The sequence below is a fragment of the Microchirus variegatus genome (assembly GCF_963457635.1).
Source record: "Microchirus variegatus genome assembly, chromosome: 1".
NCBI lineage: Eukaryota > Metazoa > Chordata > Actinopteri > Pleuronectiformes > Soleidae > Microchirus > Microchirus variegatus.
Genome location: NC_139802.1, coordinates 6298317 through 6317338, shown reverse-complemented (window position 1 = coordinate 6317338; position 19022 = coordinate 6298317). Strand labels below are relative to the sequence as shown.

The window sequence follows — 19022 nt, the reverse complement described above, 5'->3', positions numbered from 1 at the left end:
TTGTATGTAAGAATTATATTCCGGTGTTTTAGCTTTTAGAAAACAACAAAAGGATTTGAGTCATTTCGCATAATTACCTCAGCCAAGGAGGTTATGTTTTATCCATTCTGTTAGCAACTTCCTGTCTACAAATTTTGATGGACGAAACTTTGGTAAGAATCTACTCACTGATGACATCACGGAACAAATAAAATTCTCAATCAATCCCATAGCTCTTCGAATGGGCAAAACTGTTAAAAAAGTATATCTCTGTCAAAACTCATTGGATTTAAATTCCATTTTAGACAACGTTATCTTGGATAAACTGCAGGAAAATCCAAAAACACAGAACATTGAGTAGTTTCAGATTTCCGAGGGGAATTAATGTCGTCTTAGAAAACATTAACCAACCAAATCTGAGGGGAACAGAGGCAGAGGACATGAAAATAACAATAATTAGATATGAACGAGGAAATGTAAAAAAACCACACAAACATGATGAATTAAAAAAAAAGAGTCGACACGTCACGCTGATTGAAAATGTTCTATTCTAGAACATTTTGTACCCATTAAAACAGTTTGAGATACATTATAAATACAATTCTGTACATTATAATAATGTAAATACTATGTTCAAATACATTTTCTATTTACAACTCCTTATGAGGGAGAGCAGCTTTTATCCTCTTCCTTTGTGTAAGGTCTTGGCTTTCTTTCATTTGCATGAAATGTATGATTATCGGACTACTTCTCTCCAGTTCCACAGTTCAACGCTCTTCTATAAAAACAGAAGTTAAAAGGATAAATCCACTTGTGCACCGCTTCCTCCCAGCTGGTCATGTGAAAAACTGCACCGCCGCGTACCTTTCGACATGTAGTCTTATGCTGTAGAGCAGTTAACGTAAAAAATGAATTGCAGACAAGCAGTTAAAAAGGTATTCAAACACACACACACACACAGGTCAGAGTTGATGGCGTTTTGAATGCATCAGGATATACATACACAGGTTTCAGGTCCATAGACTTTGTCATTGTTTATAATAATAATAACACAGTGGAATCTAAAAGTGGATGCGTCCTTCTTTGTTTCGGAAGGGAACAATAAGGCATCCATGCATCCAGGCGCCTACGCGATGCCTAGCTGCTTCATTTCATGAATTAAAGTGATAACGTGTGACGTTCTTCCGTTAGAAGACATTTGGAAGACAGTCGGCGAACTCTCCAAGAATCCTTTCCAGTGCAAGCGTTCAACCAGCAACAGTCTCCATGCTGGATGGGGATTATTTCCTCCACAGTGTTACAGTACTTTGACTTCAGGATAATTTAACGTGGTTTAACTGCAGCCAAACGCTGAACCAAACTCAGGTTTTGCAGACTCGTCAGGGTATTATGTGGCATTACTCCTATGGCACTAAGCTTTACTTGGACTCATAGATTCAGTATATAGTGAACACTTCCACACATTAGAAAAATAACATATTATTACTCATAACAGCAGATATGGAACCGTAGTTCTTTGGTTACCCCTGACATATATTGATGTAAATATCAATGTTTATTAACAGTAGTACATTCTTCTTCTTCGCATCCCAGATTACTCCACTCTGACTCTCAGGGGAGGACGCATTGTCTTATAAAAAATATTATATATACTGTTTAGATACAAATGTGAGGGGAAAAAAAGCATGTGGGTAATATTTCCATATGAACTCCCAGTTAAAAGTTAAGTTCTATATCAAAAATATCACCTTATAGAAAACTCAGATATGTGCATAGAGAAATACCGGTGAACAATAATATACCTTCATGAAATGCACGAGTCATTTAAGCCACAGGGAAGCAGACATGCCATGAGAATACATCAGCTCAGAGATCTGAGCGGAGGGTGTGAAGCCACAGGCACTGGATCTGAGGGACACCTTCTTGGTCCGTCTTTGGGTCTTATCTGATCAGAGTCTGGGGTTCTGTGTCCATGGAGAGCGGTCCTCTGGTGAGACGAGACGGTTTGACAAACACTCCGTGGCCCGGGGGGCAGCGGAAGTAAACTCTGCCCTGGACAGTCCCGTTATGCTTACCTATGGGAGGGTCAAGCGTGATAACAAACGTTACTTTTTCACTTTTAGTGCATACAACTTATCATAGTGCAGGTTTCCTAATAAACAGTGATGAACTTGTATCACATGGAGTTTTATATGTCGTAGCTCCAAATCATATTTCAGTGGTTAATTGTACATTTGAGGGTTAACTATCCAGAGTGTAACATTTAGATTTATTTGTAGAAATAGAATATACTACCCATAGTATGTTTGTGTAAGTGAAGCATTGCTTGGAATAAGTCCATATGTACTTTTACATTTAATGTAGAGCTGAAACAATTAATCGATTAATCGGTTTGAAGTTTTTTCATTATTAAAACAAGATTTCTGATTGTTTAAGCTTCTTAAATGTGAATATTTTCTTTGTTTCTTTGCTCCACATAACAAAGAAAGCATTAAAAGCTACTCATTTTGACATTTGAGGAGATCGTCATTTCCACACCGATCAACGTTTTTTAAACATTTTCTGGCATTTTATGGACCAAACCATTAATCAAGAAAATAATCGACAGATTACATAAGTTAGTCAAAAAAGTAAATGAGGTTTTTGTGACCTGTCGATAAGATGTGTAACTAGAGAAAGCAGAAAGAGACAAACACAGCCTAAAACCCTGTCAAAGGTAATTAGCGGAACATTTAACAGTTGAAAATTCTTCGACAAACTATATGATAACACTCTTGTTTCTTTAAGACAAAAGGACAAAATGTGTTTAACTAAAACTGTGTTGGGCTCAGTTAATATTTGGAGCAAAACTTTTGAAAGTACTTACCCACTGCCATGTCCAGCTTCACCCCAATCCAGATACCCTTTGCAAATTCGACCCCTCCAACATAGTGGACTGTTCCTCTCCTCTTCCCCACCCACACTTGCTCCCCAGGAGCCATCCAGTCAGGGAGTTGAGCGGCAGGAGTGCTCTCGTCCCCGCTGGAGTCCCCCGAGGGCTCAGCGCTGCTGGGGTTGGGACTGGGACAGGGACTCCCGTGGGGCAGATCTCCCTGTGCTGGCTCCTGGATGGGAGGTTCTCCTCCTGCTCTCAGTGACGGAGCAGAGGACGTGACTGCAGACAAACGTGCTGCGACTGGAGACGGCGACGCTGGAGGTGGGATTGACGCAGAGGGAGTTGTGTGGCATTGCGATGGAGCTGGGACTTTGTCAGGCACATTAACTGGGGCTCTGACTGAAGTGCAAACTAAAGTTGTGTCAGAGCAACACATTGGTACGTTGACAGAGTCTTCACTTTCAGGAAGACTGCATATTGCATTAGATGTGTCGATAATAGCACAGACAACAGAGGAGTCCTGACTGCCATTCTCACAAGCGTCTATAACATCAGGTTTCTTCTGCTTCAAACGCTCCTGCTCCCATCCCTCCGTAAAATGTGCTAAATCACTCTCAGCAACACTGTCGTCGGCCCCTTTAAAGTCAGAGAACTCCAGGCTGGTGCCGAGGACACCGCTGTGAGGCAGAGGGAATGTCTGCTGCTTGTCTGTGCAATTAGGAATACTAACAGGTGAGGAGCCCTGAGTTTGGGTGAGCAGGTCCTGGGCCACGTCTGCAGAGAGACGAGACAGCGGCGCGTCAGTCCCTGCAGAAACACTTTTGGTTTGGGTGCAGCCTCGTCCAGCAGGGCAGCCGAGGGGCTCCTGGAGGTCTCTGGAGGTGCAGCTGAGGTGGTCAGAGCTCTCACTGGCACTGAAAGGCATGTCGGACAGCGTGGCGTTGGAGGCACTGTGTGAGAAGTAGCCACTGGTGCAGCTGCTGGTCGTGGGGCTTCGGGACACCAGTTTCTCTCCGCTGCCACCTCCACACCTGCTTCCCTTTAAGTCAGAGCAGGAGGACAAAGGCCCCTCCTGGTTCTCCAGCGTGGCGTTGTAGATCTCAAAGTCGGCAAAGTCCTCGGGGACGTAAGGCAGGAGGCGGCTGTGATCCTGAGGGCGCTGATCCAGGTTCACGTCTACATCTGTGTCCTCATCCTCAGAGTCCTGCTGTTCAGAAACATCAGCAGCAGGACAAATGACCAACAGCCTATACAGACACTGTTTTATTATGTGAATGAAGACAATGAATAAATGCAATGAATGTGATGTGATGAATGATATGAATATGTGTCGTATGGCTGTTTTTTTTATTAACATTTGCCTCAAGGTGTTTGTTGTTATACTCCTGCACTATAGTCACATGCACATGCCATCAACTCAACAGTATGTACTGTCCCCACAATCAGTTTAAAGGTCCCATATTATATTATATTTCTCCAAGTTAACCTAGTTCCCTTGTGTCCTAATGAACATGTCTGTGACATGCTTTGGTCAAAATACCATAATAATCACCACAGCAGTTCAATCACCCTGTCAAAACAGCCCTGTTCAGAATGCTCGGTTTAGTAGTATCTCTTAAAAAGAAAAAAAAAAAAAAGTAAACTTAAGCGACAGGAAATGACATCAGCCACAGAGGCTACTGGGAGCTAACAGCAGTTAGCATTTGGAAAAGTGATAATTTGCAGGCTCTAGCAGGCACATTGCCGTCATATATAACATGTATCCACTGGACAGATAAATCCTCCGAGGCTGGAAGTTTGTGTAGGACTCTGTGCTGCACTGTGGAGCCAAGACTAGAATTTTTCGTGGACTTCTGGTTTTTGGATACTGTTGCCCTTACCAGCACTCTCGCATGTTTTACATGAGACAACATTTCCAGGAATTTAGCGCATTGTGACGTCCCAGTGAGTGCGGAAGTCAACATTGCATGTTTTATCTCCTGTACTTAGACTGAGGAGGACCACAAAAACATGAGTGAGTCATCTTTTTTCACACTTTGGCGACTGGTAGGGCCTCCAGAGTCCCAAATATAAGTATTTAAATGATTAAAAAGTAGATTTTGCATATTGTGGGACCTTTAAATGAAGGCAAAGTCACTTGAACACATTTCGATTTGAGTTTTTCACTGCAGAGAGTAGTTCTAGCATTGCAGGTAATTTGTAATTAATTATATGTGTATTTATTATGAACATGAATGGAAAAAAATATACAGCTATACTATAATGTGTGTTTGTGTGTCTGACTCTCATTGATCATAGTAAAGACTTGTTAAAAAGGGATACAAACTGTTCTAGTACACATGTAAGTGCAGTGTTTACAGCCTTTTTCCACATTTTGAATCTCTATATTGCATCATGTGTGCTGGGGTGTGGAGCACTTACACTTGCACTGTGTGGCAATATGTGGCTGAGTTGTCTGCTGGTGGGAGTGGAGGTGAGGGTGGAGGTGGAGGTGGAGGTGGAAGGCGTGCAGTGGCCCTCGCTGCCTGCCCTGGGTCGGGGCCAAGGGCAGGGAGAGGGGAGCAGTGCAGGGCTGTCCACACATGAGCGCATGCTCTGCAGCTGGGTCAAAACAACAGCACACACTTCACACAAACACACACACACATAGCATGCATGGAGCTGCGCAGGCCAGTTACACTGTTAGTGGCAGGAAGTTGAGTATTTCAAAATAAGACTTGAAGTTTCCCAAGTCTGTGTCACCCAGACTTATGGGTAGCAGGTGCAAGTTTTTTTTCTTTCTTTCTTTCTTTTATTTGTAGTTTTCACTTGTCTACCCTGTTATAATCTGCAGAAAGTTGTCTTTTAAAAGACCAGTATGTAGGATTTAAAGAATATATCAGTATAAACAGAATAGAATATATTCATAATGATGTTTCCAATAGTATATAATCACTTAAGACTTGATACAGTATCAACACATACAGTATGGGGGCAGGCTCAATTCCACTTCTCACTTGTTTTTGTATTTCCTCAAGGAGATGAGTTGCTTCTAGAATCTCACAATCAATTGAAAAGAAAACCATGACTATACTAAACATATATTTGACATATTATTTCTGATATTAAATTAAATTTCCTTTCATTAATTAATAAATAAATAATAAATATGCCTCCCAAAAACGCACCATTCAAAACGGAGTGAAATTAAACAGAATTATGTTTGTGGTCTTTAACAGGAAGCCTGACACGAGTTTTAGGACTACACCATTGATTTACTCAGTTTTAAAGTTAGTAGTTTGAGTTTAGGAGAGAATAATTCAGATTTTGCAACCGCAGCCATGCTCCACTGAGGTGCAGAGTGTCACGATAACAGTCGATGGTGCAACAGTTAGTTTTAAATGCAGTCATGCAAAAATAAAGCCATTTTCAAAACAATCATCAGCCTGCTTTGGAAAAATGAGTTGTGGGAATGTAAAAATGTTGTTGGAGAGAGTTGGACAAAAAAAGGTTTTGTCATATTGACAGCGATAACACAACAGCTTCCTTCTTACCTCTTGTCCCAGCAGTGGCCGAGCCTCCAGTACTTTCTTTGCCTTGTTCTCCTCTTTGACAGGCAGCAGAGACTTGAGGAACTTTGGCGGCTGAGGCGAAATAACTTTAAAGGGGCTGGAATTGAAAAAGGTGGGACTCTCTGGAGTCAAACCTGTGTGGGAACATGCGGTTACGACCCAGGTAGTAAGTCACTTATTCAGAGAAAGGCAGGACTTAATGTAGAGTTGCAAATATGCCCAGCAAGAACTTTACCTTGGTTCTCCCTGCTTTTGACAGGTGTGCTGCAAAGAGAGCCATCGTGGGGATTGCAGTTGGAGTTGTCCACATGATCACAGTGATCCTAGGAAAAAAAACATACAGGTCAAGTTTGCACAAAACATGAGGTTAAAGCAGGAGGGAAAAACCTTTAAAGTTATTGTTATTATTCTGCACATGTTTGCATTTTGTGGGCAGAAACATTCATTATTTATATGCTTCATCCTTTATTGCTCTGCCAAGCAATACTATCAGACCTGACTGAGGGAGCGTTTGTGTATACAGCAGTGTTGTAAATGAACAAAGTACAAATTCTTTGTTACTGTACTGAAGTACAAAAATCACATTGTACTTGTATTTGTACTTTACTTTGCTATTTATATTTCTAGCTACTTTTACTTTTACTCCACTACATTTCCTCTAACTATCTTTGTCACTCGTTACTACCAAATAAAACCAGAAGAAGAAGAGTTTGTAATGGTCTGTATTTATACAGAGCTTTTCTAGTCTTGATGTCTCACTTTTGTAATACTTTTACTTCTAAAACTACTACATTATATATCAGAAAATTACTTTTGATACTTAAGTACAGTAAATTTCATATACTTTAAGACTTTAACTGGAGTAAGATGATAAAAAAAGTGACTTTAACTTCTACCAAAGTCATTTTCTGGTAAGATACTTGTACCTTAACTTAAGTATCTCATTTTGGTACTTTATACAAGACTGGTATACAGCAGCGGTGTAGGGGTGGGCAGGGAAAAAAAGCATTATCCCATCAAATAGCTGAATGACCACATTTTTTTGTGCTGTAGAATTATTTTTTTTACTAGGGCAATGTTCTGTTTTGACATAAAACAAACTGAGGCGAAACCTAATCATTATTGTGTGAACTTAAATTGAAATGGTTTGAATATAATATACATTTGTTTATGTTACGCTCTAGAGTAAAGTTTTTTTAAAGTTGCAGATAAGCTTACGCTGTAAATTTCTCCTTAAATCATTAAATCATGTAGTATTCTATTTAAAAAGTAATAGGCAGCTTTTGCGACTTACTTTATAGTCTTCATCCTCACAGCCAGTCAGGTCCGTTTTACTGCACGAGGACTGGAGAGCAAGAAAAAAAAAAACATGGCGTCAGTGTCATCACATTTAATTGCACTTGTTGTTTCCATGTGGTTTGAACAGTAGCGCAGTAAGTGGTGAGACCATCACGTGCTGTACATTAGGCGTGCTGATGCTCCTTCTTAGATGTCTCCCCTTGTTGGCGAGCGCTTCCTTCACTGTCACAGCCTGAAGGAGAGAAGAAGAAGAAGAAGAAGGTGCATGTTTACACTCTACACTCTTTGGAGGAATTCCACTTCTGCACTAAATCATACTTCATATAATTATGTACAATACCTGCCGTAACCTTTCCAGACTGAGGATGTTCTCCACTTCCAAAACCCCCCGTGTGTATTTCTCTATGTAGGTTTCCCCATCCTGAGTCTCCTCGCTGTCACCGCGAGCAGCCATGAGGGCCAACGTTTCCCGCTCCTCTGGCTCCTCTGAGGCCTGAAGAGGAAAAAGAGAAGTAACCGGGATCAGGGCTGATGAAGACGAAGACAAACACCAAAGTGGTTGTTTGTGGAAAAAGCATTAAATACAGGTACAATGACTGTTTTTGAGTTGTACCTTTGGTATGTTGGAGACGATTTCATAAGTCACACCGCACGAGTAGAGTGAATTCTTCAGAGACATTCTTCTCTTGAGACTCTGAGTGAAACTCTGCATTTGAAGAAACACACGTTATAACCAGGTTAGTATGTGATGTATGCGCTGAGCCTCTGAGTCGATCACTGCGCCTTGACTCTTCTTCACCTGTTTGTTATAAATGTTGACGGCGATGCGCTTTCGCAGCACCAGCTCCACGGAGGCAGGGTGGCTGAGCTGCACGGTGGCTTTGATGATCAGGTAGATGCGTTCATTCGGAGACGTGACCCGGTTGAGGTGCGCAGAATCGTGGATGGACGAGTCCCAGGAGCACGCTGCCAGAATCTGGTCAATTATGAAGAGCAGTAACAACGGCATTGTTTATTCAGGGAAAATTGACTGAGCATTGAGTTTACAGTCAAAATAAGGTCATACAACATTATAATACTAAAGCAACTGGCCATAAAATCCTCCTAATATGTCACAGAGACTCAGGAATAATGTTCATATAACAAACTGAACTCACCAACAACAACAGTACAGCCAAAATATTTTCATTAAAATATTTTTTTTGCAGACTGCAAATCATGTTTATCTTTTGAAATCATGTTTTGGCATGTGGCGCCACCTACCGCCGTCTACCAATCATTGCAGTCAGTAGAGTCTCAGCTGCCGAGCAACCACGGGTTGCCAGTTACGTGAAAAAAAAACGAAACCTAAAAGACCTCTGTATTTTGAATTTGAATGTAGTAACCGTTTTTGGCCAGAATCTTAATCTATTAATTATGAAAATTTAGTTGAAACAAAACCAAAGTAACAGAAATTATGTGTATGTCTGAAAAAACAGCAAACAAATCATTAAGTAAATGTTTCAAATTCAAAATGTGTTCCACTTGTTTTAGACCAAAAAAAAACCCAGCATAAAAGCTCAGTTTACCCAGCTCAGAATGGATATGGGGCTTTCAAAATGTAAGTGCTGTGAGCGTCAGATGGATCTTGGTTTTGAAAGAGAAAAGAAGTAGGAGGATAGTAGGCCTCATAGTGCTTTAGAGATTAAGATGAGGCTTTTGGTCTTTCCCTCTAGTCACTCAGAGGAAACCACATTTCAAAACAAGTCACAGTGATGAGCTCTGACGCCACCCACAGAAATAAAATAAAGAACACTTATAGTAAAGAGTTTTGGCTGTGTGCATGTACACAGTGTCACCTGTCATGTGGAACAATGATATGACATGTTTTATTGTCGTAGCTCTGCTGAGAAGACATCAGCACATGACAGCACAGACATGTTGGGCTGTAGATTTGGTTTTTGAGAATGTTGGCTTCACCATCTCATAGCGGTGGGGGAGCCTGACCACCACTGGGTAGTGCAAAAGCTCAGGGGGACGTGGCAAAGCCCTTTTGATTTTAATGGTGTAATTATTGTAATATGCAAAATATAGATGATCCTTTTTGCGAGGAAAACAACTGTCTGGGTCTTACTGCTGCTCAGTATAAATGCAGACATATTATATCCTATTTCTCCAAGTTAACCTAGTTCCCTGGTGTCCTAATGAACATGTCTGTGACATGCTTTGGTCAAAATACCATAAGGATGAAGCACCACAGCAGTTCAATCACCCTGCCAAAACAGCCCTGTTCAGAACGCTCTGTTTAGCAGTATCTCTTTAGGTCCACCTTAAAAAAAAGTAAAAGTAAACTTAAGGGACAGGAAATGACATCAGCCACAGAGGCTACTGGGAGCTAACAGCAGTTAGCATTTGGAAAAGTGACCATTTGCAGGCTCTAGCAGGCACATTGCCGTCATATATAACATGTATCCACTGGACAGATAAATCCTCTGAGGCTGGAAGTTTGTGTAGAACTCTGTGCTGCACTGTGGAGCCAAGAATAGAACTTTTCGCAGACTTCCGGTTTTCAGATACCGTTGCCCTCGCCAGAATTTTCTCAGAGTCCCACATATAAGGATTTAAATGATTAAAAAGTTGATTTTGCATAATATGGGACCTTTAAATGCCTTTGAATAGGGTATGGTTGTTGTTGCCATATGGGCTAGTTTAGATATTTAAAATAAAATGCTGATCTTCTAGAATTTTCACACACAACCAGTTAAAGTGTTATACATAGTATAGTCTGATAAAATCCAGCGAGTGGACGTCCTCTGGGCAGAAATGCCTTGTTGATACCAGAGGTCAGAAGACAATGATCAGATTGGTTCAAAATGATAAAACATAACAAAGATAACTCATATAAACATTGAAGGTGTGTAGAAGACCATCTCCAAATTTGTGTGTGGTAGTCTCATAGATCCCATTTTGGCCACAAGAGGGCAGAAAAGTCAAGTCCAGAAGAACTCACCTCCTCGTCACTGTGTCTGATGATGGGCAGATAGAAGAACTGGCTTCCGTGCTCCTTAGGCAGGATGGAGTTCACGCCTGCAGCATGTGGGCCTGTCAGCTGCTCGTTCACCGTCAGATTATCCGCTGGTGGAGAGAAGAGAGATGGTGTCTATAAAGACTTTGAGGAAAAACCTGTGGAATAAGACTTGACATAGAAGACGACGCTGCCACACCATTCAAATCCAGGAAAAGTACAGGGATGTGTGCTTCCATTCCTGCAGGTGGAGTCCTGCGAGCAGTGAGAGATCAGTGGTGAAAAAAAGCAAATGAAGTGAATGTGATCAATAGTTGATAAGTAGTTATTATTACCAGTCAGCAGGAGCTCCAGGGATGCCACAGCCAGGTGCAGGTACCAGCACTGCATTTCTCTCTTCAGTGAGTCCAACCCACTGCTCCACCAGCCGAGCTTCACGCTCAATGTCCTCCTCTGACTTTTCTAGATTTATTAAATCAGGGAAAGACTAGTTTTATCATACAGGGTATGTGCAGGAATCCTGAAGTTAATTTCAATAACTTTTTAAGACTTTCTCGAGACCTTCTCAAAACATTTTCAGACCTTAACGCCGCTTATTTAACTTACAAAACAGTTTCAGTTTGCAATTAAATCTTTAGAGCACAACCAATATATACAAAGAGCCTCCCAGTTGTTGTCAACAACAGGCTTCAGCCATTGCTGAAAATCTCCAACCAGGAGTACGCAGACTTACATTTTCCCATGTCTGACGATTATGGAGTTTAGTTTAGTGTGATTTTGGATATTATTTCGCACCAGAAGTGTCCAAGATGCGCAGCGTCACGTGTGTACGCACACGGCCCGAGCCAGGGCGAGCATGCCTGCGCATCATTGTTTTTAACAAACACGGGGCGGAAAATAAATACATTCATGCATACTTTTTGCAGTCGAACTCTACGGACAAATGTAATACCTCATGAAATTGCGATTAAGACTTTATAATTCTTTTTAAGGGCCCTGTGGACACCCTGTCAGAACATGCTGATTAAAACTAAATCCAACAATCAGCTTTTGTAGTTAGTCCTAATCTCACCATGTTTGTTGATGATTTTCTTGATTTGTTCATCGAGGTACTCCCGGCGTTTGATCAGAGCGTCTGACCAGCGCTCTCTGACACAGTTGAGATCTTCTTCCTAGGAGCAGAGAGAGACTCGAATCAGTGCCAGCTGGCTCAGTGGAGAGAGAGGATCTGCTGCAGGACTCAGTAAAGTGTTAGCAGGTGGTGGGAAAGGTGGACTGGGCTGGCGTGTTTGAAAGAATACCATGTTTACTTCATAATACCCACTGCTCACACATAACAAAAGCCTTGCCAAGCTAACCCCTGCTCAAAGATCACCAAATTGAAGGTGTTATATTTAGTTCAAGAGATGATAACGGCTTTGTTTTTGTATAAATCCTCAATTTACCCATTGACAAGTCACATTCACTACACACATGCATTTACACACATACACACACACGCACTTTCAGTACATGCGTGTAGCCACAGCCACGCACAGTCCTACCTGGATACACAGAGGATTACACCACGGAGAGCAGATTCCTCTCCGTGCTGTCCAAAAAAACAACCCCACAACAAACCTCAAAGCCAGTCACATGACATTCCTGACATCCATCATGCAAAAACACTGTGAATCATGCAGCCATGCATTGCCCAGGTGATTAAGTGAGGCTTATTATTCCCGTGACTCTTCAGTGGCGACAAGCAAACAGTAAGCATTAGTGTGTGCAACCTGAACATTAGACAACAGAGAGCAGGATGAGATGGTTGACAGCCAAATCCCTGGGCTGGGAGCTGTGGAACTGTGTTTTGCACAGAGGGTGGTCGGTGCGTTTGATAAATTACAGCATCAAAAATCATTCACATGTGCAGCTGCTGTTTTAATAAAGCACTCCTTTAGTTGCTTAGGGGGGCGCGCAGTGATCATATAAACACATGATCGGCTGGTTTCCTTCATGCTGCAGTGTGAACTAAAGCAACGGGAGGGGGGGCTAAGATTGGTACCTGATAACTATCCATATCCTCTTCCGCCTCTCTCTGACAGGAGAGAACACACTCAGTCAACAGAAAGGCCCTGACATGACAACTCAGAGCAAATCATCTTATCTAGGAATATCATGTCGATGTTATGTCCTTGTTTGTTTACAGAATAAAATGCATTTAAAAGCAACAACCTGTCCCAAAATGGATTCTTGAAAAAATGAATGAAAAACGACTTCTGCTTCCTCTTCATCGGGACACATTAGTGCACATTAACAGGGCACTAATGTGTTTCAACATTCCTTGGTCGTCACTTATTCAGAGTGCCAGCCACCCGGATGAAACAGAATAAACATGCTTTGGCTGAATCAGCACGATACTGGATATCACTGGCCATGAAACCAGCACAGCGTTCCCAAAACACTCCTCTGTTTTAATGGAGAATCGGTTACACACAAATCATCAATCAAATCATGAAACATCGTATTAACAGAATACAAGTTTATGTAAAAAAAGGATTATGTGCGTCACAGACCTGGTAGCTGTCGAGGGGTCTCTGTAGTTTGGTGGAACGAATCGTCACGCAGCCAATAGAGACAGAGAGCACGGCCTCCACCAGCAGAGGCAGAGTGCCTGAGTTCTGGACTGGTTTCACGCACACATGCAGCCTCCGTGAGTGACCCTGTTTACACAAAAACGTAATAATTCAACATCAGAGCGCTGCAGGTCATGATCACTAAAGGAGACATATTATACCCTATTTCTCCGAGTTAAACTAGTTCCCTGGTGTCATAATGAACATGTCTGTGACATGCTTTGGACAAAATACCATAAGGATGAAGCACCATAGCAGTTCAATCACCCTGCCAAAACAGCCCTGTTCAGAACGCTCGGTTTTCAGTGCCTGTCCCTTTAAATGCAAATGAGACACAGGAAACTACGTCAGTGTCACTGAGGCTCCAGCAGCTAACAGCAGTTAGCATTTGGGAAAGCGACCATTTGTCGTCATATATATAATGTATCCGCTGGACAGATAAATCCTCTGAAGCTGGTTTGTGTAGAACTCTGTGCTGCATTGTGGAGCCAAGAGTAGAACACTTCACTTCCGCTCTTCCGGACACTATTACCAGTACTCTCGCATTTTTTAGGGACAAAGCGGAGCTCCACGAGACAACAATTCCAGGATGTCATTGTAGCAATGAGCGTAGAAGTCAACATCGCGTGTTTTATCTCTTGTATTTAGACTGAGGAGGTCCACAAAAACATGAGTGAGTCATCTTTTTTCACACTTTGCCTCCTCATAGGGCCTCCAGAGTCCCAAATATAAGGATTTCAATTATTAAAATGTTGCATAATATGTCTCCTGTGTGTGTGTGTGTGTTTGATCTGGGGCAGTGTGATATAAAAAAGGAAAACCTCACCTGTCTTAGTTGGAAGACTCCTCCCGTGCTGCCGTCTTTTGCTGAATGCAGCTCCACAGGTGAATATTCTCCCTGCTCGTTCAGCTCCTGGATAGAGAGCAACAGCTCGATCCTGCGAGACACTTCACTCCACCTGGGACAGTTGACATTTTAGGATCAGGCAAGATTTTTTGAAATGGCAACCACCTGCGAGAGTCTGAAAGTCTCAAAACGTCTGAGTGAAACCTGTACCTGTCTCGGAGCGTCTGAGTCTTGGCCTCTAGCGCGTCTAACTCCCAGAGCGAACGTCCATTCCCAGCACAGCGGTGACCCCACACTTCAATGGCTAGTGCTCCGTCTGATATGAACTCTAAGAACTCGTCTGTGACGTGCACAACATAGTCCTGCAAAAAGAGGAGTTTGTGTATTGAAGCTGTCAGTGCACTCCTTTTTTCTACTGGGACCCGCATTTCAAAGATGACAAATCATCAAATAAATGGTTATTATTTAAATGTAAATTGGAGCATAATATAACATTTGTGACTATTTTTGCTGCCATTTCAGTAACAATTATATTATTTTGAAGTGAACAGACTCTTTAAGGGATATACAAGTCATTCATTTTATTTATGTGGGATTTAAAGGTGCCATATATAAGAATGTGGCCAAAAACAGTTACTACATTCAAATTCAAAATACCAAGGTCTTTTATGTTCAGTTTTTTGACTGGCGCCACATGCCAAAACATGATTTCACAACATAAACATGATTCGCAGTCTGCAAAATATTTTTTTTAATGCAAATATTTTTGGCTGTACTGTTGTTGTTGGTGAGTTCAGTTTGTTATATGAACATTATTACTGAGTCTCTGTGACATATTAGGAGGATTTTATGGCCAGTTGCTTTAGATTTATTACATAATGCACTTTTAAGATCTAAAATCTATGTTTATCACCAGTTTCTGACAACATAAACCGAAACAACCGGCAGCACCTTTTACTTTTACTTACCTTGCAGTGATCAAACTGAACAGTGAACTGGGCGTCTGGGCTTCGAGGGCAAGGTCTGTCTGGGCTGACCATGGGAGGAGCCACAGTGGGCTCGCCATGCTCCCAGAAGGTGTACTGACAGAAGACAAAGTTGGACAAGTTGAGTGGCAGACCTGTAGCCTCCCTGATCCGCACCTGCAGTAGAAAAACAAAAGAGAAGTATGAAGAAAAGTTACTAACAGTTTGGGACTTCACAAACTTCAAAAACAAAAATCGACAAGTGACCGTTACCCTGCAGGTGAGCCTCTTGGCCATGTGGACAATCTCCCCGTTGGTGTCCATGACCTCATAGCAACTACTCTCACTGGAGTTTTCTGACGAGTCGTCTCCTCCAGACAGGCGCTCCGGTACAGCGCCGCTGACTCTCATCAGCTCAATGTGTAACCTGCCTGCTACCTGCACACACACAAGCAGAGTGAGGGTGTTATCATCATGTTCATGCTTTAATAATCATTTTGCATTTATAAATGTGTAATATTTGCCCAGAAGGGCTTATGGAGAGCCAGTATTAGTAATACTGCTATTAATTGATTTGTGCATAGACTACCGTTCAAAAGTTTTTTGTGTTTTCCATTAAATCTCACACTTTTATTCATCAAAAGAGTTGCAAAATGAATAGAAAATAAAGTCAAGACAATAATTAAATGGGCCTCTATACACCTATGTACATATTCCATTCAAAACCAGAAGTTTGCAGCTAGAATAGTCATTAACAATGTATAGAGTGTAATTCTGATTCATTTAATGTTATATTTATTGAAAAAAAAGAGCTTTTCCTTCAAAAACAAGGACATTTCTAAGTGAGCCCAAACTTTTGAACGGTAGTGTAAATACATTTATGATGATGTAGCTGTACCTCTCCCTGCTGGCTGATGATGGGCACAGCATACTGCAGCTTAACATCATGGAAAAGGCACTCCAGAAAAATGTTGGCCACTCCTATCAGGTTATGGTTCTCTTGTGCCTCATAGAACGGATCACAGTGCTTACTATTTGCCTTGTTGTGCTGGAAAAAAAAAAGAGGCGAACTTAATTATACAATTCACAGTTTTTTTCTTTCTTTCCTGCCAATTCTGTCTTTTCTCCAGTTCCTTGTTTCCTCACCAACTCCTCGGTGCCTTCCCTCCAGTCCCTGTAATGGTCTCTCATGTCCACCAGTTTGTTCTCCAGCTTCTCTATGGTCCACACCTGGGTCCCCTTCCCTTTCCTACGCACCTGGATGGCCGGCTCACTCACTATTACGCCACGCTACATGAAAAAGGATTCACAGGTTTAGATTCTCGTTACATTTCAGTAGATATATGACAACTTGAACTGACACCCAACAGATTTGAATAAATAACTAAATAATGATAAACCCTGTATGAGTGAATGGGTGAGTGTCCTGCTTTGCGACATATAAAGTAGAATGTTGTTAAATATACATTTATTATGTTGTTGCATGGACCCAAAACCAGAAGTTATATGGTGCCATTGACACGATGTAACCTCACAGGTGATGGATGCCATTGTGCTAAAATAATCTTTATTATTTGAAGGGTTAAAATCCTACATTCATACTTATATCTCTCCTGATTTTAATGACTATTTTCATTTTAAACTAATCTTAATGCCTTGCTTTTATTCTACGATTTTATTAATGCATTTCTATGCCCTTGTAAAGCACTTTGAGTTGCCCTGTGTATGAATAGTGCTACACAAATAAACTTGCCTTGCCTTAATATTGTGTCACTTTGAGTGGATTTTAACGGCCCAACAAAGCATGTTTGCACCATAACCTTTGAACTTTGGTCACCCAAATCAAAACAGTTCATTTTTGTGCCAAATTTGAAAGGATGCTCTCAAGGTGTTGACATATTAAGTTCACAAGAATGGAAGGGACAACACAAAAAGACATAATAAAACAAGTATCAATGTGGCACCATATTCTTGAGTAGTTCAAGGGTCTGACCTTGCGGTTGGCGCTGAGGTTGGCTGCGGGAATCTGAAGAGTGACCTGATAGTCGGTCAGTTTGTTCATCTCCTCTGCCAAAAAGTTAGCTTCTCGCACCAAGGTGTTGGCTTTCACGACCTGCTCCCTGAGTCGAGAAAGACTCTGGCGAAAAAGCTCATCTCTGTCCCACACACGCACACACACACACACACACACACACAGGGATCATTCCTCCATTCTTGAAGATGAAAACCTGTTATTATCTTTTATGTGCAGTTTGTCTAGACTGACATAAACAGGTATTTTACCTTTAATGACAGACCAAACTGTGACTTCAAGTACAAACACTAAAATCCCTGCATCTCAGACACTGCTCTCTTTCTAATATTTACTCAAGTCTACTAGCCATGGGAAAATTAGGTGGAAGACACCGAGGCTGAATCCAGCAAAAATGCTGTGTAATAGAAGCATATGTTCCTTTGGCAAATAACATATGTAAACAATTAACTTTGACTTTTTACTCTTGAAACTCCACTGGGGGAATCAAAGACTTGCATGTTAACTAAAAAAAAGCAAATACTTATAAGTATTATAAGTGTTAAAAGTCCTGAGACAGGCAGGTTCCACTAACCGGTCATCCGTCCACAGTCGCAGCTTGCCGTGTGCCGAGTGCGTCGGGAACGTAAGGCGGTCGCTGTTGCTGCGGTGGTGCTGCGTTGCTTTCTCAGGAGACAACTGTTGCCGCAGTGACTCGAGCTCGCGCTCGTACATCATCCTCTGCTCCTCCAGCGCCGTCCGCTTCTCCTCCAGGTACTGCTTCTCCAGCACTTGGACCACATTCTGCATGGGGTCTGCTCACAGATGAGCAACAAGAGGACGCATCGTCAGTAAAGGAAGAGGACAACTGCTGCCTGCGTGTTAACGCTTGTGTGTTCAATCATATTAGCCTTAAATGTCACTTATTTATGTAGCAGAAAAGGAACAATCCTTTAGTAGGGAGGGGATAAAATGAGAAAAACAAGTCATAATCAGCTACTTTTTGGATTTTCAAGCAAAAATGTGCTCTTCCATCTTCTCAGATACATGAATTTACTGCTTTTCTATTTCATATCATGCCATTTGGTATTGCTAGTCACACAAAATAAGCAAACATCGGCTTAGGCTTAGATGAAATGTGATGGTCATTTTATAATCTGTAAAATAAACTGATTCATGCACTAAAAAAAAAGGATACTAAATATCATCGTTAATTGCTGAAGCCTGAGCGATATTAAATGTTTGGGAAATGTTGTTTGTCCCGCTTAAAATTTTATTTTGCAGCAATTATTTACAGACACAATAATCAGGAATGGTTTAATTCGATTTTGGCTTTTAAAAACCTGCAGGGGATAAACAAAGGATTGTTTTACAGTAATGGTATCTCCATAAAATGTCATGATTTTGGTCATAATAGGTGAAACGAGCTGGAGGGGCCGAAACCGAAGTGGCACATATTCTATAAAGAGTTGTAGCCAAAGGATCCTGTAGATTGCAGGATGTAGATAATACTAATCGTACCATTGTTCCCAAGAGTCTTCATTATGACCTCCATCTGGGCAAACTCATAGCTGTAGTCCTGCTCAGAAGAAGCCTCGCTAGCCGTCTCCACGTCTGCCTCGACAAAGCTCTCCCTGGGGGAAGCTCTCTCCAGCTCCTTCAAGCGGTCCCGCCGCTTACGCTTAGGCAGATTTATCCTGCAACACAACAACTTCTGATCAGTGACATTTTAATTTCATAATAGTGAGACACATTTGCATGAAAAAAATGTCACACCTGAAGAAGTGGTTATTGCCCCATAAGATGCGATCCCCGTGCCACAGGTGCACCAAGGAGTCGATCATTGTTCCGTTCACACAGGTCCTGCGGAGACATT

The 19022-nt window shown here is 41.6% G+C and overlaps 1 protein-coding gene across 2 annotated transcripts in view; it reads right to left on the bottom strand.

Moving 5' to 3' along the window:
- Positions 1-552: 552 nt before the first annotated feature.
- Positions 553-19022, bottom strand: part of kif13a (kinesin family member 13A) — a 45026-nt gene continuing 26556 nt past the window's right edge. For both annotated transcript variants that reach the window (XM_083890987.1, XM_083890988.1), the window contains exons 15-39: positions 18923-19009; positions 18668-18843; positions 17742-17961; positions 17129-17291; positions 16282-16425; positions 16034-16183; positions 15409-15573; positions 15139-15312; positions 14381-14532; positions 14150-14282; positions 13264-13410; positions 12753-12785; positions 11781-11880; positions 11044-11170; positions 10908-10963; positions 10694-10818; positions 8504-8680; positions 8318-8410; positions 8045-8197; positions 7853-7936; positions 7700-7750; positions 6641-6728; positions 6388-6539; positions 2846-4061; positions 553-2054 (exon numbers count right to left, since the gene is read on the bottom strand). In XM_083890987.1, the coding sequence (XP_083747113.1) occupies positions 1921-2054; positions 2846-4061; positions 6388-6539; positions 6641-6728; positions 7700-7750; positions 7853-7936; positions 8045-8197; positions 8318-8410; positions 8504-8680; positions 10694-10818; positions 10908-10963; positions 11044-11170; positions 11781-11880; positions 12753-12785; positions 13264-13410; positions 14150-14282; positions 14381-14532; positions 15139-15312; positions 15409-15573; positions 16034-16183; positions 16282-16425; positions 17129-17291; positions 17742-17961; positions 18668-18843; positions 18923-19009 (4300 nt within the window). In that variant the 3' untranslated portion in view covers positions 553-1920. The remainder of the gene's footprint in view (positions 2055-2845; positions 4062-6387; positions 6540-6640; positions 6729-7699; positions 7751-7852; positions 7937-8044; positions 8198-8317; positions 8411-8503; positions 8681-10693; positions 10819-10907; positions 10964-11043; positions 11171-11780; positions 11881-12752; positions 12786-13263; positions 13411-14149; positions 14283-14380; positions 14533-15138; positions 15313-15408; positions 15574-16033; positions 16184-16281; positions 16426-17128; positions 17292-17741; positions 17962-18667; positions 18844-18922; positions 19010-19022) is intronic.